This window comes from Aspergillus homomorphus (assembly GCF_003184865.1).
Source record: "Aspergillus homomorphus CBS 101889 unplaced genomic scaffold BO97scaffold_102, whole genome shotgun sequence".
Classification (NCBI taxonomy): Eukaryota; Fungi; Ascomycota; class Eurotiomycetes; order Eurotiales; family Aspergillaceae; genus Aspergillus; species Aspergillus homomorphus.
This window is the reverse complement of record NW_020291988.1, coordinates 1-22,405: the sequence shown is the minus strand read 5'-3', so window position 1 is coordinate 22,405 and position 22,405 is coordinate 1. Positions and strand designations below refer to the sequence as shown.

At 53.4% G+C, this 22,405-nt stretch overlaps 7 protein-coding genes across 7 annotated transcripts; 5 read left to right on the top strand and 2 right to left on the bottom strand.

Annotated features, from left to right (window-relative positions):
- Nucleotides 1–5,074: 5,074 nt before the first annotated feature.
- Nucleotides 5,075–7,066, top strand: BO97DRAFT_358383 (fungal specific transcription factor domain-containing protein; the record flags this gene model as incomplete). The annotated part of the gene is made up of 5 exons (XM_025692255.1): nt 5,075–5,374; nt 5,463–5,653; nt 5,768–6,278; nt 6,332–6,829; nt 6,890–7,066. 5 exons carry the CDS (start codon nt 5,075–5,077, stop codon nt 7,064–7,066), a joined length of 1,677 nt encoding a protein of 558 aa, XP_025545784.1.
- A 2,012-nt stretch (nt 7,067–9,078) lies between these two features.
- Nucleotides 9,079–9,434, top strand: BO97DRAFT_22474 (uncharacterized protein). The gene has a single exon (XM_025690675.1). It carries the CDS (start codon nt 9,180–9,182, stop codon nt 9,387–9,389), a length of 210 nt encoding a protein of 69 aa, XP_025545783.1. The 5' UTR covers nt 9,079–9,179; the 3' UTR covers nt 9,390–9,434.
- A 928-nt stretch (nt 9,435–10,362) lies between these two features.
- Nucleotides 10,363–12,088, top strand: BO97DRAFT_474164 (FAD/NAD(P)-binding domain-containing protein; the record flags this gene model as incomplete). Its single annotated transcript, XM_025700297.1, has 2 exons — nt 10,363–11,120; nt 11,178–12,088. Exons 1-2 carry the CDS (start codon nt 10,628–10,630, stop codon nt 12,086–12,088), a joined length of 1,404 nt encoding a protein of 467 aa, XP_025545782.1. The 5' UTR covers nt 10,363–10,627.
- A 1,420-nt stretch (nt 12,089–13,508) lies between these two features.
- On the bottom strand, nt 13,509–15,026 carry BO97DRAFT_409522 (uncharacterized protein). The gene has a single exon (XM_025696083.1). It carries the CDS (start codon nt 14,804–14,806, stop codon nt 13,586–13,588), a length of 1,221 nt encoding a protein of 406 aa, XP_025545781.1. The 5' UTR covers nt 14,807–15,026; the 3' UTR covers nt 13,509–13,585.
- A 609-nt stretch (nt 15,027–15,635) lies between these two features.
- On the top strand, nt 15,636–16,862 carry BO97DRAFT_447420 (putative phosphorylase; the record flags this gene model as incomplete). The annotated part of the gene is made up of 2 exons (XM_025698779.1): nt 15,636–15,930; nt 15,984–16,862. Exons 1-2 carry the CDS (start codon nt 15,775–15,777, stop codon nt 16,860–16,862), a joined length of 1,035 nt encoding a protein of 344 aa, XP_025545780.1. The 5' UTR covers nt 15,636–15,774.
- A 100-nt stretch (nt 16,863–16,962) lies between these two features.
- Nucleotides 16,963–18,925, bottom strand: BO97DRAFT_409521 (uncharacterized protein). The gene has a single exon (XM_025696082.1). It carries the CDS (start codon nt 18,602–18,604, stop codon nt 17,132–17,134), a length of 1,473 nt encoding a protein of 490 aa, XP_025545779.1. The 5' UTR covers nt 18,605–18,925; the 3' UTR covers nt 16,963–17,131.
- A 319-nt stretch (nt 18,926–19,244) lies between these two features.
- On the top strand, nt 19,245–21,676 carry BO97DRAFT_447418 (MFS general substrate transporter). The gene is made up of 3 exons (XM_025698778.1): nt 19,245–19,875; nt 19,926–20,806; nt 20,857–21,676. Exons 1-3 carry the CDS (start codon nt 19,503–19,505, stop codon nt 21,181–21,183), a joined length of 1,581 nt encoding a protein of 526 aa, XP_025545778.1. The 5' UTR covers nt 19,245–19,502; the 3' UTR covers nt 21,184–21,676.
- The last annotated feature ends 729 nt before the right edge of the window (nt 21,677–22,405 follow it).

The following is a 22,405-nucleotide window of genomic DNA, read 5'->3' as shown; positions in this document are numbered from 1 at the left end:
GCAAACATTGTTCCGCGGGCACACACAGCCTTCGGCGCCGGTTCAGTTTGAATGAATCCAGATAAGGGCCTACTTTCGTCTGATCTTACTAATGCTCCTCGAGTCTATTTGTCAACGGCGCTTGTTAAACTTTCGCGACTGATCCACCACAGGGTCGAGCTGGTCCAACGACGAATAGTGACGGGATCAACGGCGAGTTTAATTATCTTGGGTTTGCGGCTAGATTAAAGCTCCAGATTAACCTTCGAGGCTAGTGAGAAACGCGCGTAGATTAGTCTCATGGTGGCTTGGATTTGCCCCAATGATGGCCGGCAGCCTCTTATTGACCTGGACACGCGAGATTTGGCGAACGCAACATTGATCTCGGTAAGTTGATAGGAATGTGCCTCTCTTCTCACGCGAAAGATCTCTAACACTGCACGGAAGGATAGCTTGTAGTTGAACAAACCAGCTGGACATCTTGAAATTTACCCGGGTTATTTACCCGCCCAAACTTGAAGCTGAGATAGCCTGGCCTGGCCGTCAACCAATCTTGTCGGTCAGTCCCGACAATACGTACTCGTACTAAGGTAGGCCCTTTTGGACAATATTTACCGGATGACCCACTTTCCGACAAGACTAAGACTAGTCCGCACTCACAGGAAGGAAGTGTATACCAGTAAATGCCACAGAGCGCAAGCCTTCTGGTCCCGGGCGGATTCGAAACTCGTCTGGCGAGGAAACAAATTCGTAGCCAGGAAGCGCCTCTTAACGTGACAGTTTGAGCCGCCACTCTAGCGAATCTGCAGCAAAGCTTAAGTGCCGATCGATATTCTCGACCACCTGGCGTGAGTGGCTGGACTGTCGTGTTATACAGGCCATATCAGCACATAACATGCCTGTCTGTGCTGACAAGACCTTGCTCGCCCTGGACGTAGAACATTCCAGTCTTTCTAGACATGACAGGCCTGCTTTCAGTCGTGATCTATAGCAGGTGCAGCTCTATAGTATGTGAGCGTGACATTTGTGGACTAGCCTATAGAAGCAAGCCACATACTAGGATGCCTTGGGTTACGTACGCCAACACAGCCCCGCCCAGTAAGCACTAACGCGCAATCGGTGTACAGTCTTTTGATGTTCTGAGAATTGGTTACCGAGGTGCGTTCCATCCTTTGAGGAGCCTCATTTGCCGGATAAGCTATGAGCCTGGTTCACGTGGGATGTTGCTGTTAGCCCAGCAGTCCACCGGTAGTCGACCGGCCGTTTTTGGCAGCTCCACACCGCGTACCAAAATGGGTGGATGCGCTATTAATGGAGTCACGCGCGGACAGCCTATCATCAGCCATATCAAGCTGAGCTATGACCGGCCCAGCGAATGGGGCCATGAGGTGGATCAGCATGTGTTTCTTCGGGACCGATACCGTGCAGACTTGGCCTGGACATCTATTTCCGACAATGAGGGGGTCAGATTCAGAGAAGCACACCTCATCCAGTCCACACGGCCTTGAACTCCCGTCAACAGCGCTTTTCAGCATTCCGGTACATAAAAACTGTGTGGGTGAACAGTGGTCTCATGTCCGAACATACGCGCCTATTTTCCATTCGGGCAACTTCCGTACGAGTTGAACGAGCGGGAGGCGCCAGGAGGCCCGGCCCTTCCAAGCCTCCAAGCCACCGAGACTCCACGGAGACGTGCACAAAGCCGCAACGATTGCTGCATTCGCCAAGGCTGGCGCCAAGATCGTGTATTAACCTGCTTCGAGCTAGGGGATGGGATGAATGGCAACTTTGCCTTCGCGGAATCATTAGCTTATCGCTTCATATGACCGCGCATTATCGAGTTCGTGTACCTACCTAGTCGGGGTGCCCGGTTACCGAAATGGGAGATTGTGCCTTACCATATCCTCGTAATTTGCAAACTTTCAGCAAACCGTGTATATGCCTCGTAATCTGCAACGGTATTGTAATCTGCAGCTGAGAGGTAGTAGTGAGTGGTGCTACGCTGACATGTAGCCCTAAACCCTCAACAACCTTCACCGTAACTCCCTTGTGTCGAATGTAAGTGCACTGCATCGCAACCGTCGTAGGAGAAACAGACAAGACGCCACTTATGGGCACGATTTGGGCCCCTCCATCCAAACCGCGAAATGCCCTCGCTCTCAGAGGGCGGAGAAATCAGCCCCCTGCGCTGCGACACTGCAACGGTGTCAGCTAGTGAGTTGGTTAGTGGCACAAATAATTGGAACGGACGACCAGACCGGCCCGCCGGGAGATCGGTTCCCGGCCACCGGGGAGGGAGAAGCACAAGAAGAAGAGGGAAGGTGGAAAGCGGACGGAGCCATCGCATCGTCCGTGATTTGTTCGACGACGCTGATCTTGGCGCATGAGTCCTTCCCGCTTGGCGTCACGCCTGTCAAGAGATACCATACCACTTTGTCCTTCTGTCAAGCCTTTCCCAAGAAGCAAGCCAGCACGCAAATGTTCAAAACAGTTTACCGAGCGGCTCGCTTGGCAAATTGAAAAGGGTCTTTAGCTTTCAGGGTCTCTACCCGATCAGCTCGAACAAGGGGCATCAGTTGAGCAGCAAACACCCAAATACCGGGGTGGACCAAGACAATACTGTCACTGCTTGCTCACCGAGCGGACGGACAAGTCCCCCACTCCCCGCACAGTTTGGACTCAGACAATTGATTAACGCAACAACACAGCAGCAAGCGGCTCTCCAACATGATGCAGACGGGAAATTCCTCCCAAGATCAAAACAAGGAATCTTAATCAGAACCCACTAGGTCGCATCCTGCAGGCTGCCATTGACGTCCCAATCATCTTGCAGGATTCATCAAGTGGAGTCTAATTCTGGTGTCGCCAGGCCAGCACCATCCAAGTTAGTGATTCGGCGATCCCCGCTCCCACCGATCCTGGCCTGCACAGACCCTGAATTCAGGCGTTTCGAGCCGGGGAGGCTCGAATTTGGGGACAATGACAACACCGTCCAAACAACGGGGGAAAAGCCACGGGAGGAAGGTTGAGGGGCAAAGGCAGGTTAAGCGGGATAAGGAAGCCTCTTCTGCCGATCCCCAATGGTGGACCAGTCTCAAGCGCTGGATCGGTACTTCTGCCCCCCCCCCAGAAAGATCATTCATCCCAATAGTCCTCGTCAGCCATGTGTGCGTTAAAAAAGAAGCAGATTAAGAATAAAGACGGAAAGCGTGGGAAATCGACGATATGGGGCCATAGGCTGATAGCCCAAGCCAGTGGAGACGCACCATGTGGCTACTGACTGCCGGCGTCCCCGACAGTAGATTTTACTCATTCTAGACCAGAGGAGGACATCTTCGCTGCAGCTTTGACGTGCAAGCCCAGATTAGTGGCAGATAGAAAGAGAAAGAAAAAAGAAAGAAAACAAAAAAAACAAAAAAGAAGAAAAGATATACTCACCACGCGAGAAGTGCTCGAGGAGGAAGGTGGAGGAGGAGCCCTGGAGACTGGAGTCTGGAGGAGCGCTTTCCTCCCAACCATTCTTTCTTGAGTTTGGTGCAAGATCATCTGGGGTCCTTATCTAGAAAGTCTCAGGGCGAAATTTTATATTTTCTTTTTTGACGACCAAACCGGGTATTTTTCTCGGGTGTAGTGCTATACCTAGTCTTGCAGAGGTGCCTGCCCACAAAAATTCCAAAAAGCGCCAGCTCCGTCAAATGTCCGAAACAAAAGCTGCCAAAAGGTGTGATGTCGCCACCACCAAATCAAATTGCATCCCGGCAGGGAATCAATCCGAGCGTGAAAATTGGTCGCGATAAGTGGTGGGTTGAATTTGGTTGTGAAGAAGTCGTTTGTCGCTTTGTGATGTTTAGATTAGTGTGCTCCCCTAGCATGGGCGGGCACGGAGAGGACTGTGGTCCCGATCTTCGCTGTAGCGTGAGGAGGGGAGGAGGCATTGTTCTTTGCTGGGTCGCAGGGATCAATTTGTGAACAACTCGCACAAATCGCAGTATGATCTGGCATGATCCCATGGCTACCACGTTGCCCTTCGACTGGGATTATTAGCGCATGTGGTCTAAGCCTCGCTGTTGGAGTGTGAAAGGAAGTGTGGGTGTGGATGTCTGCCGATAAGCCTTCGCACGACAAAAGCGGCTCTTCGGATTGATTGCACTGTAGAGAGAAAGTCCGGAGAATCCATTATGATTGTGTTATTCACATGGATGAGGGATGGGAGTTGGGATAAGCATCTCTTGCCCATGCTCTACGGCCTTAGGTGCCTCATCTGCCACCACGATGCTCATAGCGGAGCCAGTCTTGGTCCTCCTTTGCCGCTAAAGAGCGTATGTTGATCGAGTGAAGTCGATTGATTCCCTACGGGACGGGATTCGGACTCTGAGCGGAATTCGGGCCCCGTCGATGCAAGTACTCGTCAGCCAGACCTGCGGCGCTTCCAAGAACTATATAAAGTAGAACGCCGAATGAGCAGCCATCTTGAAACTGCTGTGCAATCGCCGAACAAAAGGCAGACCGAGCGGGAGTCCTAAGAAATCACGACAATGGCAGTATGGTATTCACAAAACCGAGAAGAGAAAAGGAGAAAGAAAGAGATACCAACCAGAATCTGAGCCCGGGGAGGGGGGAGGGGGGCATTTTTTTGGCCCCCATGACAGAGCATTGAGGCGAAAAGCAACGGCGAATCCTTCATGCCGGAGAGTGATGGACGGATTCATGCAGCTAATGCTGGACGGGCAGTCTCAACAATCTCCCCGTCTATACGAGATTATCTAAGCTAAGTGGCATTTCCTCATTCGGACAGACCAAACACTTCTTCCCCTCGCTCTGTCCATTAATCATTATTAATTTTTCCACACCCCCAGACCCTTCAAACCTTCTATCACTGAGTCCGATAGAGTGACAACCCTGATCGGGGTCCGGCTTATTTGCGTCGTCGATGGGGCTTCCTCTCCCTCATTAAAGAAGATCCATCCACCACGTTTTGATCGGATCGTCAAGGTGAATCGTCACTGTATCATCACACGATACTCTTGGTGTTGTGATATTTGTTCAGTCGTGGTTGTCATCATTGTTGTCGTCACCTTCATCATTGTATCCCAAGATGAGTTGGGAGCCCTCAACGTCCCCTCAACTGCTGCCCGAGTCGGCATCGCAGTCCCCTCCCGATCTTCAACAGCAGAAATCCCCCATCCTTCGGAGATCCCGACAGAGCCCCGGGTCGGCCTGCGAGGAGTGTCGTCGTCGGAAGTTGCGGTGTGATCGACGCACCCCAAGCTGTGGTGTCTGCACCGCAACGGGGGTTATCTGCCATTTTACCGCCACCCGATCTGAGCGAGGCCCCAAGCGGGGGCATCTAAAGCAACTGCAGCAGCGCATGGGTATGTTTCACCGGATTGACAGCGTCCCTCTCGGTGAACATAGGTTGGATATCCGCAGAGTCTGACCGTGCAGCAGCAGCGCTCGAGGAGCGTCTTCTCCTAGGCAAGGAGCATGGATTGTTCCTGCAGGAACCCGTTCTTCACAGCGTCTACAAGGTGCAGGCCCCCTTGGATAACATCAAGATGGATAAGATCCCTTTCCTGCCGCCGGATGGGATCGATCCGTTGCTGGATTCGCCGCCCTCGGAGTCGCAACTGCTAATGTCTGTCACGGAAGTTCCTATGTGGATGCGTGAAGAACTGTGAGTCTTTCTGTGCCCTGTTACATCGCTAGCTCATGTCCGACCGTCTGCGGAGATATGAGAAGGACAGGGGTTGTACGTGAATGATCTCCCTTGCTGACGAGTCAACGATAGCGACCAATTATACTTCGATCGGGTGCATGTGTTCGCCCCCATTCTCCACCAGGGCCGGTATATGGAATGGAGTCGTCAGCGGGTCAAGAGCGAGGCCAAGACTGCCCTGCAATATACCATGTGGACTTTGGCAGCCTCGTTTTCTGGACAGCTGCAGCACGTAGCCAGCACACTATACCACGAAGCACGATCTCGGATAGATCTGCAGATGCTGGGGGACAATGTGATCGACACCATTGAGATTGAGAATCTGCAAGCGTGCATCCTGCTGGTGATGCATGAGTCCATCACATCGTACGATGAACGAGGGTGGCTTCGGGCGGGGTATGCATTTCGGCTCGTGCAACGAATGCGACTGTATGAAATTGACGCTCCAACGTCGCCCAAACTTGCCGCTTGTGATGACTGGGTCATGGTTGAGGAGCGACGGCGCATGTTCTGGATGGCGTACTGCTTGGACCGATTTCTCAGCATGCGCGATGGCCGACCATTGACGCTGATCGAGCACCTGGTGCGTTCCTTCTTTGGGCTTCCCGACCACATCGACTGACATCCTGCGATCAGATATCCACACGTCTTCCCGCGCCCGAAGCGGAGTTTCAGAGCGGCCAGCCCGTGGAGATGGAGTTCTTGTCCACTGCCATCACCTCGGGCGGGCCGCGCCTCACCTCCCCCTTTGCCGAATGTATCATGACAACGACGGTGTGCGGTCGCGCTGTCATCCACCACTACCAAACCAGACTCGAAAACACCTTCACACATGACTCTTCCAACTTTCATGACCGTCACAAATGGATCCACAACACCATCAGTCAACGAATTAATATCCTCTCTTTCAATACCCCCAAGTTCACTGAGAACAGTGATCCCATGTTTCTTTTCACGCGCATCCTCGCGTCGACGACCGCACTGTACCTCTACCACACTCTCAGTCTCACACCATATGAACCCATCCCAGAAGACGACATGTCGCTGTTCTTAGACTATGGCCACGCTGCGTTGTTGGAAGCGCAGGAGATGGTCCATTTAGCCAATATTTTAAACAAAGTCAACTCCTTCAAGGTAAGAATCTCAGCGCAGTTCTGCGGTGGGCAACGAGACCGACAGACTAACCTTGACCAGATCCACCCCTTCACACATATTCCGCTGAGTCTCTGCGTTGACATCTGCAACACATACAGAGACCGCGACGGAGCCATCTGTGCCAAGCTCCAGGAGGTCTTTCACACCCTGCGGAACCTCACGTGGGTCAACAGTCTGGGGGAGAAGCTTCAACAGGTATTAGGTGGGTCGATATGATCCACCATACTGAATGGGATTGTGGGTAGTCGGGCAGAATAGAACCGAACAAGAAGAACAGAGAATCCTTCTCGATGGTGTGATGGGTGGGTGGCTGGAGCGTTGGCGTTTATTGTCGAAGCCTTTTTTTTTTTTTTTTTTGCTGTTGTGTTTCATGACCGCGCCAGCTAAGCCATGATGGCGCTAGATCATTGTGCATGTATGTTTATGCTGGTTTCCTTTTTGATGACGATGAGCGCATGCCGGACATTGAACCCATTCACAATTTCAAGTCGCATCTTCGTGCTAGATTCTTCTGTGGGTAGCACTATCAGCCCTTGGAAATAGCAGTAGCAGCAGCAGTAAGGGGCACTTATCTCAACACGAACCCCGATCCACCGTGCAAATCCGACGCAGCGAAAGAACACCAGATGATCATGATGCCATTCCACCAGCAATCTCTCCCTCTCTCTCTGCGCTCCAAAAATCCGAACGGAATTCAACTAGCAGCGGACTTCCGCCACCAAACACAGCCATCACCCAGCTGTATCAGATTGTCAAAACGAACACAAACCGCACACAACCAAATCCCAAGACGAAGAAAAGGATCCCACAGGGGGTATTTAACCCCTCGCCGAACCAAACACCGCAATCTTACTCCCCAAAAGCAGGACCCAACAATCCCCGCGAGAGTAAACCAGAGTGAGAACGCACCAAAAGGAGCAGTCCATGGAAATGGACTCCGAGCCAGACGGGCACAGAACTGGATTTCTGTTATGGGGGTGGTGGGCGTGGGTGTGGGCGTGCCCGGGCTCAGCGACCGGATTGACCGGGATTCGGGATTCGTGGGGTGGGATTGAAGTCCGGATTCCGGGGTCAGCGCAGCGGATTTGGGTTGGTTTTTATAGATTTGTCAGGGATCGGATTTTTGGGGTATGGCTCTTATGGTTATTCACTGTTTGCGAAGGTTTTGTGTGGTTTGTTCGTTTGGGGTTGGGCTGTGTATGTACAAGTATTCTTCTGATGATGGTGGGTTTGTTTAAGTTTTCAGTTGATGTGCTGTCTATCCCTGAAGGCTGGCTAGCTACCTTAGGGGTTGAGGTAAGGTAAGATGTGTAGTAGGCATGCGAGTGGGATTGGATTGAATGGGATTGACTGAATCCCGGTGTACTCCTGCATCTGACTACTTTGTCTGCCCAGTCTGGAGTGTCTACCATGCAGTAGAAGAAGAAGTTGAACCCCGTGACGACTCGAGCAAGTAGTGTACGTAGGCTGCACTTTGCACTGCAGTGCTACTCCCCCCTGTGTTTACCATATTATTGGTCCAGGGAGGAAAAGGGTTCAACAGGACTCGAAATCCGAATCCAACCCCGTTGATCTACGCTGTCAATACTCTTTGGAGGGCTGATTTGGGCCAGTCTTGAGCGTGGAACGGGGTTGGGGAAGGATGGATGGATGGACACAGACATGAATTTGCTTTGAAATCCGGATTCAATCCCGGTTGCTGGCAGATAAGAAGGGTGGATGCCCTTCTCAAGTCGGTGGTAGCTCAGGCTCTGTCGGGGGATGGCCTGGGGTTTACTGTTATAGGTGCTCGTAGCTAGCCTTGTGTGGGATCTGGAGGATCGCGGGATAGCGGTCTGTATGTAGCGGTCAAGATTAATTACATTAATGACTCGTGGACTCGTGGTCTGCCCGGGTTTAGGGTTGGTTGGTCAGTGGTTTGTTTGTGAAGATCGTGGAGCTGGGTGTTGTGATGCTGTTTGCACTGGTGCTGGGGTTGGCGTGGGTTCCATACTGCGTAACCTCTGACATGGTACTTCCACCTATGAGGATGCAATGGATGGGATCGGGGCGCCGTATAACAAGCTCAGTTGCCCTGCTTACTTTAGGCTACTAGCAAAGATGAAAGTAGCCTGAAGATCTGACTCCTCGTCCGCAGCATAGAACCATAGTGGTGTCGATCTTTACGGACCGAGCTTTCCAGCCGGGATGTCGGCGGGTTTAGTTCGGACCGTAGACACGGCCCTTGAGGCTTATGTCGGGGCTAAGTTTAAAGGACTGGTGCTGTGACTAGACTGAATGTGACTCCGTAGTTCTGCGAAGAGGCTAAGCTTTGAGTTTGAGACTAGTGATGGGGACTGAGTTGAGTTATGGATTAGGAGGGAGGGTTCCGTGCTCAAGGGTGTCATCTGGTCTAGTAGTTTGTAAGGGCTGCTCTGCCGGGATAGTGATTGTATTTGGCCTTGAGGTTATACCTAGATGTTCTGATATAAAGAAGATAGTGTATACACAGAATATGGGGTGCATACCTAGGGCTGCCACTATGATGCTTAGTGAGTGAGGCGCTCTTGGTTGACGTTCGCCATTCAGAACCTAGAAATAAACTCTTTGTCTGAAGAATTGACCCAAAAGCAATCAATGTAGCTGGCTCGTGATGATGAGGCAAGCCACAGAGCAAGCCTTATCCTACATGGTCAGGTGACCACCACGTGGCTAGGGCTGGATGCTGACAGCTGAAGGGATTGACAGACACCGCGAAATCCGGGATCGTCAGGTTCACTATCCCAAAGGAAAAATAGACTGCAAGATCACTCAGATCGATCTACAAGCGATGATCGTTTGAAGTGCCATGAATCGACATGGCCCTGGTATAGCCCTCACCCACTGGCTGGACGAATCCGACCCTACCATATAGGGAATAATTATGATAGCATAGCGAGTAACTTCTACGAGGAGATCCTGAAGAGAGCACTGCACTAGAATCTTTGCTAGGCATTAGTCCACCACCGGCATTCCGATCGACGTCTTCCTAAAATCAAGGTCAAGCGGGGGGACTGGGGAAAGAAAGGGCGGGCGGATTTCATTGTGGAGTTCGTGATGGAATTGAGTATGGGATGGAATTCCAGGCCACAGAACGGAATTAATCGTGACTCCAGAGTCAGAGTCAACCCCGCTGGTGCCGTAGCGTGCGGGCCCACAACTAAGCACTCAACACAGTAACGATGAGGCCACGAGGGCGCGAAACCCGCGGTGGTTTCCGGGCCCGCTCATTGGGTACGGGATTGAAGCTCAAACCCGCGGGGGCTCGCGTTGGGGGGAGAGAACCCTACTAGCCTGAAGCACGCACGTTTTTCGACACCGAGGCCAAGCCGCTCCGCAGCCATCGTAAGCAGTGTTATTCTGCAGAGAACAGCGCTAGTTGTTCCCTGGACGCTGAGCTGCTCATGGTGCGATAGGCCTGAGCCTACGGACTTGGCCATAGATCGGGTTCTCCACGAAATTCCGTCGCCAACTGCTGAACCGGAATCTGGAATCTGGGATCTCGTGAACAGCATTTCGGGCTTCACGTCTCACTCAGATCGGTGTGCAACATTCCGTTGACCTCAATCTCATCCCTGGTATATAATGAATTTGGAGATCCAGATCTTCACCATGTCCCAGAACAGCAATCCAATCCAACCAGCCTCACCAGCTCGCTCCACCATCACCACTAAGCCACCAAGCTTCTCCATTAGCTCTCACTCCACACTCTAATCTACATCTACATCTAAATTCACCTCCACAACCACATTTACCACAATGTCTCACTCCAACCAGAACGAAGTCCTCGACGTCGCCATCGTTGGCGGCGGTATCGTCGGCGCGGCCCTCGCCATCGGCCTTCTCGCCCGCGACATCAACGTCACCATCTACGAGCGCAGCAACTGCTTCAGCGAAGTTGGCGCCGGCATTGGCTTCACGCCCAACGCGGAGTCCGCGATGAAGGTGCTCGACCCGGCCATCCACGCGGCCTTCAAGAAGGTGGCCGTGCAGAACACCACCGACTGGTTCACCTGGTCCAACTCAGGCAACCGCGAGGAGGGCGACCTGGACGAGCCCATCTACAAGATGTACGTGGGCGAGCGCGGGTTCGAGGGCTGCCACCGGGCGGAATTCCTGAACGAGATGTTGAACCTCATCCCCGCGAACAAGGTCAAGTTTCGCAAGAGCCTGGTGGCGGTTGAGGACCGCGGCGACGACAAGAAGCTGTTGATGCGCTTCCAGGACGGAACCACCGCGCAGACCGATCTCGGTTAGTTATCCCGTTGTACCCAGTTTAAACAACCGACCGCTAATATTCTACAAACAGTCATCGGCTGCGATGGGATTCACTCCAAGGTGCGCCGCATCGTGCTGGGCGACGACCACCCCGCCGCCTACGCGGGCTACACCCACAAGTACGCGTTCCGGGGACTGGTGCCGATGGAGAAGGCGCTGCCACTCCTTGGCCACGAGCGGGCCTACAACCGCCACATGTACATGGGCCCGGGAGCGCACATGCTCACCTTCCCCGTGGCCAGCGGGCTTCTGTTGAACGTGGTGGCGTTCGTGCACGACGAGGAGGAGTGGACGGGGGAGAAGCTGACGGCGATGGCGACGAAGCAGGAGGCGGTGAAGGCGTTCGAGCACTTCACGCCGTTCACGCGGGGGATCATCGACCTGCTGCCGGAGACGCTGCACCGGTGGGCGATTTTCGACATGGCGGCCAACCCGGCGCCGACGTATGTCAACGGGCGGGTGTGCCTGGCGGGCGATGCGGCGCACGCGTCGGCGCCGCACCACGGGGCCGGAGCGGGTATGGGCATGGAGGACGCGGCGGCGCTGGTCGAGCTACTGCAGGCGGTGCACTCGCAGGCGTCGCGGGCGTCGTCGCCGCACTCCCTCAGCGGGCTGCTCTCCGCGGCGTTGGCTACCTACGACCACATCCGCCTCGACCGCACGCAGTGGCTCATGCAGACCTCGCGCTTCGTCGGCGAGATGTACGAGTGGCAGCACTCGCGCGACCCCGCCCAGATCTGCCACGAGATCGACTCCCGCTCCTCCAAGATCTGGAGCTACAACATCGATGAGATGATCCGTCAGACCCGCCAGGACTTCACCCGCCGTCTGTGGGCGCTGCACGCCCCTGTCGCCGACAGCTCCCCCATCAAGTTCCAGACGGGCTTCCTCCAGCAGACCCCCGTCGTCGACCGCATGTTGTGTACCTCCTTGACGGTGTGACTCTACGATTCCTTTGTTGGTAATGGCTTGGCTTGGCGTTCCTGTTTGTTCATAGATTTCTGGTCTTGGTTGTTAATAATGATAATACCACGTTTTCCTATCTGATAAACCCTCATTCCTGATTCCTTGTTTTTGCTTCCTTTGGTAGTGGTAAACAAGTAAACCACCTGGCAGTGGGTCTCAGCCCACGCTAATGCAAGTCAGAAGCTCGTAGCCTCAGTCTTCAAGGAGGATCAGGGTCAGAAATTCTCCGACGAAATTCCGATCTCCGGACTGTGGCAGCCAGCAGTCCAGACCAGAGGTTTGGACTCACTGTTTCTCTTATCTCCGCTTAAAGAAGTAAATGGTGCGGAGTTAAGCATCCATAACGACAATTTCCCGCTCGATCACGCTTTCTGATGATGTCGCTCGGACACTGTAGGTAGTAGATACATACAACTCGGGATACTGTGGACTCTGCAGCGCATAACCTCATTAGGTCAGCCACCCTAGTCTGAAATGGTAACTCTGAGGACAATCCGGGCAGACCCGGCCGGGGTTCAGGCGGAATCCCAGCGATGGGAAGCGGAGAGTCCTGCAGCCGTTGGATGACGCACCGCATTACCTACCTAAAAACCATTCACGCACTCCAAAAGTAACTTCTTCAACGACAAGATTCCATACACGTACACTTGACAGAAGTACGTGACTGCAGCTCCTCAACTAGGAAATAATTTACAAGATAGAAACCGAAGGCTCTTTGGCTTGTCTTTGACTGAGAGACCCAGTACTTGACAGCTTATGCTGATTCATAGTCATGATGATTGTAAGCAGCACTTAGATAATATATCTGTCATAGTGTCCCGAAGTCATGCCGGACTTGAGTTTGGTCTACATGTGATCCGTACTCGGGGTATGTATAAGCAGGGTAGGCCAGTAAGCGATTAAACGCATAGACTACACCTTTAGAGACGATCAAGCTAATATCCACAAGTTACAATTAAGCATCCACATTAATCTCTTTTGCTGATTAGATGCAAGAATCTGGGGACACGATCCAAACAGAGGTCGTGGTAGTATAGTAATAGACCACAATGTATGTCTCAAGAAAACAACAAGTAATCAGGCACCGGCTTTCACTGCAGGTCTACGCGTCAATGCTACAAATAGACTACAAAAAAATTGCTTATGCAGATTGAAGGGTTAGAGACAAGTCCTCATTGACATAGATACTATACACCCAATCGCCAATTTCTAAGTAAGAACATTGCTGCGCTTCTCTAGTCCTCATATAGTCTCATACCATGGATCTCCCCTTCAACCCCGCACCACCCACCCGGTTGCAAAAAAATACCAAAGCTATTGCTCATCAAAAATCATCATCATAGGGAATAATAAAGCAAAACGAAACTTCGCCCCCAAAACTCCAGAACTCCAACTCCAACTCCATATACACAGTATCCCCGAACCCCATAGAAACACATTCCCCGCCCAGAAAGAATAATCCCACTCCATAACTCAAGGTTGATCCGTCATTTTCAACACCGCAGAGCCAAGGGTATCGTTCATGCGGCGCCTCAGCATCGACTCCAGAATGAAGCACATCGACTGATCACCATCACTGGGCGAGGCCTCGCGCCGACAGTACGATTGCGTGAAGCTCTCGACCAGGGCGCGCACCTTGTCAAGGTCGTTCATGACCATCTGCGCGACGATGCGCCGATGGTCGCCTTCGCTGAGCTCGAACTGGCCGATCTTGATGGGGAGGACGCGCACGCGCGTGGGCGTCTGCTGCATGAAGCCCATCTCCGGAATCGATTCACAGCCGTCCAGGATCGCTTGGTACCAGATCAGGATCTTGGAGATGGCTTGCGCGATGAGCGGGGCGAAGCTGAAGTCCAGCGAGCAGGGGCAGCCAATCACCAGGGAGAGGTTGCTCATGGCTTTTTGGTTGAGGTGGAGCACGGCGTCTAGGCTGCGCGGTATTGGTGGGTTGGAGTTGAGCACGCACTTGTCCGAGGGCGGGTGCAGGGCTTGCAGGGTATTGAAGGTGAGGGTGATGCAGGATTGGCCGTGAAGGGAGGAGATGCTGGGTGATGGGGAGGAGGTGGAGGATGGGGAGGAGGTCGACAGGGAGGAGAGCCCTGTTTGAAGGCTGGATTGCGAGCTGTTCTGCGTGACTTCCAGGACTGGGGTGGGCTGTGGCGTGGTAATGTCGAGGAGCCGCTGGAGCTCTTGATCCATCGTCTGCCAGTCGTCGATGAGTTGGAAGTCATTGTGGCCCGTGCTGGTGGATGGGTTCGCGAGGAGTCGGTCGGTCGCGGAGAAATCGTTCAGCTTCTCTGCGATGGCCTCGAGGTCGTTGTAACCCAGGGTGTTGAAGAGGTCGATGTGTTGGAAGTTGTTGTTGTTATTGTTGTTGTTGGGGTCGGCCCGGTCGGGCGAGCTGTTTTGAGTGTCCGTGACGGGAGTGAGGTTGCCCCCCGGAGGGATTTGCGAGAGACGTCGTCGCCCTCGTGGTCGGATGAAGCCATAGTTGCATGGTTTGTTGCGCGCAACACATCGATCGCATCGTGGATGCTGTTTGCCGCAGCGCACTTTGGATTTGGCGCAGGCGTCGCAGCTGTCGCGGGTCTTGCGACTGGGAGGGAGATCGCTGCTGATGCTATCCCCCTCATCCATGAGACTCATGGTGGAGGTGTAAGGGGATGCGTGGTCGAGAGTGGGTGACCGGATCATGTTGCATCCAGTCTGTGCTTGGTTCTTCGGCGTTTTTGAGATGAACTACTGGAGCGAGTGCTTAAGTATGGCTCATCGTTGATGGAGAAAGAGTCGCAATTCCTGCTAATCCCGACCGAGCAAGTTGCAGGTTCGAGGCTCAACCTCTGACAGAGAGAAGAATCCGATCGCATGTTGCCGAGTCTACTAGGTAGAAATCCGAAGTCAATAATTCCTGTTGAGTTGGCGATGACCGGTGTTCAACGAGAGAGAGCAATTCCAAACCCGGGCTGCCAAGCCTGGTCGATCTGCCGTCTGAATCCCGTTCCAACCCCGGCGGTGAGCCCAGGGGTCAGTGCTGACCGCTTTGCTTTGGATTCTGCCAGGAAATAAGCATCCATGATGCTGCACTTGTCGACACTTGCTCTGCATCTCACGGCTGGCTTCATATCAGACACTTCGTCCCCGACTGGGCTCCAAAGTATTGCAAATGCTTTTAGATCTTTTGACTTCACTAGGCAATGGCAATAATCAGGCCATTGCGTCATCTCCTTATAGTCTTCAACGTTTCCCTTCATTCATTTCTATATTCACCTTAGTCTGCATGCGTATCTCATACCCAGAACTTATCTTTTGACCTATTTGTATACCATCGCTTGTGAAAACCTCACATCGTCGTGACTGTCCATCGTGAGAATCATTCATACGCAGCGGACTGACACGTTGCGGGCATGGCATGCTCAAATAGAGCTATCGGCCTCAGTACGCAGTCCAAGCGTCCCGACCGTTCACCCGGTTAAGGACCGAAGTCGGGACCCGAGACGGGCGCCACCGCCCGCATGGCGTCGATCCATGCGTTATGGGCCCCTCCAGCCTCCATCGCATTCCAACCCCCTTGCTGCTTGCTAACCTTCTCTCGGTTAATGTCCTGGTCGTGCCTTCGAGCTCTTCACATCGACGTATAAATCACAGAAATTGCAAGCAGTTCTATGATGTCCCCCTTACCTCCGTCGTCTAGCGCCAAACGCACCCTCGCAATCCTCACAAACGCCACAGCCTTATCGGAATTCGATGCTCTAGTCCGCCGCGGCCTAGTGGTCTACGCACCCTCCAAAGTTGTGCGCCTCACGGTTGACAATTTTCAAGTATGCAATCCATAACCCCCCTCTCCCATCCACAGATCTAATCTCTAGCCCAGTTCGAGTTCCATATCAATCAATCACTCGCCAACAAGCCTCAATCCGGCCAGGGTCTCCAAGTCTCAGACGAGAAAGCTACATCCAGCAACGATGGAAACAAACCACCAACCCCGTCCTCCAAACCAGCTACTTTTGGACCCGGCAGTGACCTCGCCTGCCCCACGCCCGACCTCATCATCGCCACCATCCACACCACCCATATCCTCGTCCCGAACGCCTACTGCGTCTTCCGGCCGCAATTTCTTCTCCTCACGCAGGACTCGTACCGTCGCCAGCACGAGCCTCTAGATCAAGCTGACCTCGAAGCCGCCCGCGCCGTGCTCTGCGCTCTGGGCGACGATCGGCCTTACTTCGCCATGTTCAATTGCGGCCGCACCGCCGGCGCAAGTAGACAGCATAAGCACATGCATATCATCCCTTGCAGTGACGAGGATATCGACCATGTCGTTGAGCTGCCTACGGAGAGAAGCAGATTCGAGAATGGCGATGGCGCGCCGAAGCAACCTATTCTCCCCAGTATTCTCCACCCTCGAGCAGAAGACATCCCCTTTGCTCATTTTAGAGTTTCGCTGTCCGCCTCTAAGTTTCGGGACCTGGCTTATTCTAAGTTTTTGCATGATGCGTATGTGTCTCTGTTAGAAGAGATGCACACCGCATTGGGAGGCGATGGAGAGTGCATCGCGCATAATGTCATTCTGATTAAGGATTGGATCATGGTGATCCCCCGGTCTAAGGATCGGAATTTGGATGTCGCGGTGAACGGGGCGGGGATGGTGGGGTCGGTGTGGTTGGATCGGGAGGAAATGTTGGCCCGCTGGTTGGAGATTGGGCCGGTGGAGGTTTTGCGGGGAGTCGGCTACACTCTGCCCAGCGAGTGACCTGTGGTCGGGCTATCTTGGGAGTGGTAAGTTCGTACAGGTAAACCCGCGCGGATAATCTAAATTTCGCATACAGGTACTGCTTGGCATCTCATCCGCATAGATTGTGAAAGAAATAAATAATGGAGAATTAAGCTAATCAATACCAATTAGATACACAAATCAAAGTCATCATCCAGAACAGCGTAGAAAACCACGAAACAAAAGAAGAGAAGTCTAATTACAAAAGCCCCAAAAGGTATAGCCAACTATCCCATTCGAAATTCCATCTATAGCTCCAAGCAGAACCGGTTGAACTCGTCGTCCTCAAGCAGACAATCCATCTCCTCCTCGAAGAGGTTCATAGCCAACTCGATACCGCCCTTACTGCGGCGGGGCAGGATGAAGGAGATGCGAGCGACGTGGTTGAAGGGCCCGTTGAAGCAGCGGACCGCCTCAGCGCGGCCTTCATTGCCGAACTTTTGGGTGCCGAAGCGGATCTCGTCGACGGGGAAGAGCAGCAGGTTGGAGATGAGCATGTCGGCGCCGGCGGTGCGGCGGAAGCGGGGCTTGAGCTGGGCGTAGTCGGCGACGCCCTTGATGAGGGCGTAGGCGTGGTGCAAGCTGGCGCTGTTGACGCGGCCGGCGCCGGCGCGGATGGCGCGCGCCACGCGGCCCAGCGGCACGGCCGGGTCGAGCAGGTCGGCGACGGGGATGGCCGACTGGTTGTAGAAGGTGATGTTGCCCAGGTAGCTGGGCGGCACGGACTGCGAGAACTCCATGCGGCCGTCGATGGCGGACTCGAGCACGGACTCTTCATCCAGCGTGTCGTCCGCCGCGGCGGCGCGCGCACGCACCAGACTGCGCCACATCAGCGCGGTCACGACGTCGTTGCCGGAGAGGGGACCGGTGTTCGCGCCCTCTTCGGAGGTGGCTTCCTCGCATTCCTTCTGCAGGGCGGTCATGTTGGCGGCGGACATGTAGAAGGTGCGGTTCTTCATGAGACGCGGCGGGTTGGGGTGGTCGTTGCCGAACCAGTTCTGGAAGTCGATGGGGGTGGTCGAGCCCTCGCTGGGGCGGAGGCCGACGAGCCCGCGGGTCCAGGCGTCGGCGTCCTGCAGCGAGGCACCGCCCTTGGGTGGGATCCAGAGCTTGTCGAGCAGCGTGCGGTCGGAGCTCTCGGCGGGGAACGGCTCGACGGGCTCGTTGGCGTCGTACAGGCTGCGGCAGTTGTCCGCCCACAGCTTCATGACCGTCACCATCGCCGTGCCGTCGATGGCTGCGTGGCACGTCGACATGCACAGCACGCAACCGTCCGGGATGAAGTTGGCCTGCGCTACGAACACGTCGCACCCCGTGTCCAGGTTGCCCTCGATCGGCACCGACAGCAACTCCTGGTCGTCGTACGCGTCGCTGGGGAACCCTTCCTCGCGCAGCTCCGCGAACGTGTAGTCCGACTCGAGCTCGTTGAACCGCAGCTGGTGCGGCAGCGGCCCGTCCACGGGCGCCGCCGCCGCTGGCTTGTAGCGCAGTTCTCGCTGCCCTGGTAGGTAGCCCGCCGCGTCGGGTGACTGCCGGAACACTTTGCCTCCCAGCCACGGCACCTGCACAAACGTCTTGTGCAGGCCCTTGCCCAGGTCCTCGAACACATCGATCGGTTTGGCTCCGGGCTGAAGGGGCAGGTAGTAGCACAGTTTGACGTAGTTGGGCCGGTGAAGATGGTCCAAGGCGTTGAGGGGGACGTGGACAATCTCGGACGACATGGTGTCGGCTAAATGGAGGTGATGTCGCTTAAAATGATAATGGTTTGATGTGTAAGGGTCTGGTCCGTGGGATGATGGTTGCCGCCCGCCTCAGAATTCACCTTACTGTGTGTAGATATTGTTGTTGGTGTTAGTGTTGAGGAATGCATCGTCTTACCCTTGAGTTAGGGCTTATATAGATGATGCGCATGGTTCACCATTTCGAATGATTCTGTCCTGACACCACTCCTGTGTCGCAGATACTCCTCAAACCCAAGTCAACTCCATGTCGGGGATCGCAGTCAGTCTGCCCAGGCCCAGAGTCAGGATACTCAGGACTAGTGGGAACACGCAGGCGCGCGACAGGGCAACCATCACGAGATAAAGTAGAAATTCGCGGCGACAATCGGGCATGAATTGGCCCGTCTCTGGCCGAATGAGGAAAAGCGCAGGACACATTCTCAGTTTGTCATCCAGCTGATTTATGTCCAGCTGAGTCACCTCTTTCCACCAATCATGACTCCCTCAATGGCCCCTCCAAAAGTGTCCGAGAGTCCGACGGAGACTCCGACGTTGCAGCAATCGGGCATTTCACCTCACTGTCACTGGCCGGCTTTCAATGCATCTCAATCCCGTTCCCGGCTGATCTTCCCATCTATCACCTACTCTCCTATGTACGATCAGCCCAAATCACTATTCCCAACTCTATCAATCCGTCTCGGTCACTTTACATATCACCAGGTTACCAAGCACAGGGGTGTTCGATCCTGTATATATTTGCTTGCCAGTGACTGCTTCTCTCCTCTCAATATGTCTGACCAGAGCATTTCAATCATACCACTCTCATCATCCTCATTGTTCATCTCCGATTACTATCTGATAGTATCCCACTCCACTCAGAGAGTGCCTTGACGACACAATGGCTACCCTCCGTCAATATATCGATTTGCGAGCTGCCGCGAGGGAGGACGTGACCAGAGCCCACACCCAACCCGACGGTGGCTCATCCTCCGGCTCCTCCACTCCGGACGAGAAGGAGACGGTGCTCATTCCTGGTGTTGAACTCTCGCGCCCCTCTGAGCGAGATGGCTCCGTCACCTATGTCGTGGGCTGGAAGGAAGGCGATCCCCTGAACCCGCAGAACTGGACGCGTGCCAGGAAGTGGTTCTGTACCGCAACGGTCTGTCTCATCGCCTTGGCTGTCAGTATCCCGGGTACCATCGATGCTCCTATTTCCGCTGCCTTCAACGAGAAGTACCATGTCGGTGAAATCGCCGGTACCATGGTCACCGGTAAGTTGACCCCTTTCCACTAATGCAGGGGTTGAGACTAATCGTCGCAGGAATGTATCTCATTGGGGTGGGTGTGGGCTCCCTGTTCGCCGGACCCTTCTCGGAAACTTTTGGTCGCAACTCAGTCTACTTCATCACCCTGATTATCTTCATGCTGTTCATCCTGGCTAAGGCCTTGGCTCCCAACTATGGTGCTGCCATCGTCTTCCGCTTCATCCAGGGTTTCTTTGGCGCTGCCCCCTTGACTGTCGGTGGTGGTACCGTGGGTGATATCTGGGGTCCTCTCGATGTCACCTTCAGCTTGCCGTTCGTGACCATGGCCTCGTACTCCGGTCCCATTCTGGGTCCCATCATCGGTGCCTACATCCCTGCCGACAAGTCCAACTGGACTGACTGGATCTCTCTCATCATTGCTGGTGCTGTGCTCGTCTTCGTCGCTCTGTTCCAGCCTGAGACCTACGGTCCCACCTTGTTGTCCTGGAGGGCCAAGCACCTGCGGGCTGCCACCGGCGACTCCCGCTACCAAGTCGACGAGTCTGCTTCCACCAGCTCGCTGGGCAGCCGTCTCATCGTCAACGTCTACCGCCCATTCCAGATGACTCTGACGGAACCCATCGTCCTGCTCTTCTCCTTCTACCTGATCCTGCTCTACATTGTCCTGTTCACCTTCCTAAACGGTTTCCCCTTCATCTTCACGCAGACTTACGGCATCTCCAACTCGCTCACCTTCATCATCTGGGTGGCCATGCTGGCGGGTGATGCTGTTGCCATTATGCTCATTCCGCTGATCTACGGCTGGACCAAGAAGGCGGCGGTCAAGGCTGCGACCAACGGTACCGCTCTGCAGGCTGAGGTTTCCCTGTACTGGGCCATGGTGGGTGGTTCTTTCTTGATGCCGATCTCCTTGTTCTGGATGGGCTGGACCTGTTACGTAAGTTGTCCCTGTTTTTACTGTCTGATCTTACCTAACGCATCTCCCAGTCCGACATCAGCATCTGGTCTCCGATCATCGCGACTTTCGTGTTCGGATACTCCCTGGTCACCATCTTCACGGCGACGTACCTGTACATCGTCTTCGTGTACACCGTCTACGCCGGTTCCGCTCTTGGCTTCATGACCTTCAGTCGTTATGTCATCTCGGGTGCCCTGCAGCCCGCCTCGATCCCGATGTACCAGCACATGACTCCTCACTGGGTGCTCACCCTGGTCGGTATCCTGGCCACCATCATGGCTCCCATGCCCTTCCTGCTCTACAAGTACGGTCACCAGATCCGTGCCATGTCCAAGAACGTGCAGAACAAGGCCTAAACGACTGCTGGCGGCACCACCACACCACCAAGCAAACATTGACAAGCGTGCGCACGCACCAATCCAGCGCACCAAACCAACCAACCCACCCAACCACCAAGTTCAATGCCAACCTGGTAGAGATATACATGCATAGATCGGGGAAGCCGGTGAGGGAGTAAGACCAACTTTCCACCGTATAATTGGCGATTTCCTTTTTCCTTTACTCTGAGACCCCCACCCCCAAATTTGGCTTGACAGTTTGTGACTTCTGATTCCCTTCTAATTTTGCATATATCCATATGTGCGAAGAGCAAAATGTTTGGTTTTAATTCTTTGGAGACGACTGAATTTGATGTGGATTGTTTTTTTTTACTGACTGGATTGATGAACACGACATGCGATGAGAACTCATGGTCTTTATTTAATGAAATGAAAGAGTTGGATTGACTGCAAGATACCTTAGACTGGCTTTTGTATGGTATGATTATAGGGTGACCATGAAATCTGTTTGAGATTTGGAGTCTTGGTCTTGAGTAGATGTAGGGCTGGCTTCCGTAAGGCGGGTGATGTTTCACTCATGTTACGTTTCGGTGATGTTACATTTCAACAACTTTACGTTTCGAGCGACGTTTCAAGCGACATTTCAAACATTTCATGCGATAATTCAAGTAGACCAAGCAACAATTCAGCCTACTTTCCAAACTACATGTCCAACAAACTGTATGACTCTGGATATGATATGAGAAATAGATTAAGATCTACTTTGTCTCAAGGAAACTTCACTTTTCAAGCAATGACCCAAGGAATGAGTGGTGTCAAGCGAGGTGAAATTTCACTCAACTTCACGTTTCAATCCATGTTACATTTCAACCACTTTACATTTCAACCGTATTTACATTTCAAGGAACTTTTCGAGCACTCGGGCCTTCACAATCATCATTCCAGCCGTACATCCATGGAGTCTCAAGAAATGCGATATCACTGAATCTTGATAACGAGTTGCTATTTCCTTTTGTACTTGGTTCTTCAAGTATGAATATAATGCTTCTAAGAGCAGCTGATGAATTTCCGTCCATTACCTAAATCATGCTGTTTCCATACTCTGATCGACAGTGCGTGGGGAGATTACGGTGCTATTAGTAGCATTAGTATTAGGAGGCGGAGGAGAAGAAGAAGGAGGAGGAAGAGGAGAAGATGGTGGTGGTAGTAATAGTAGTAATAGTAGTAATAGTAGTAATAG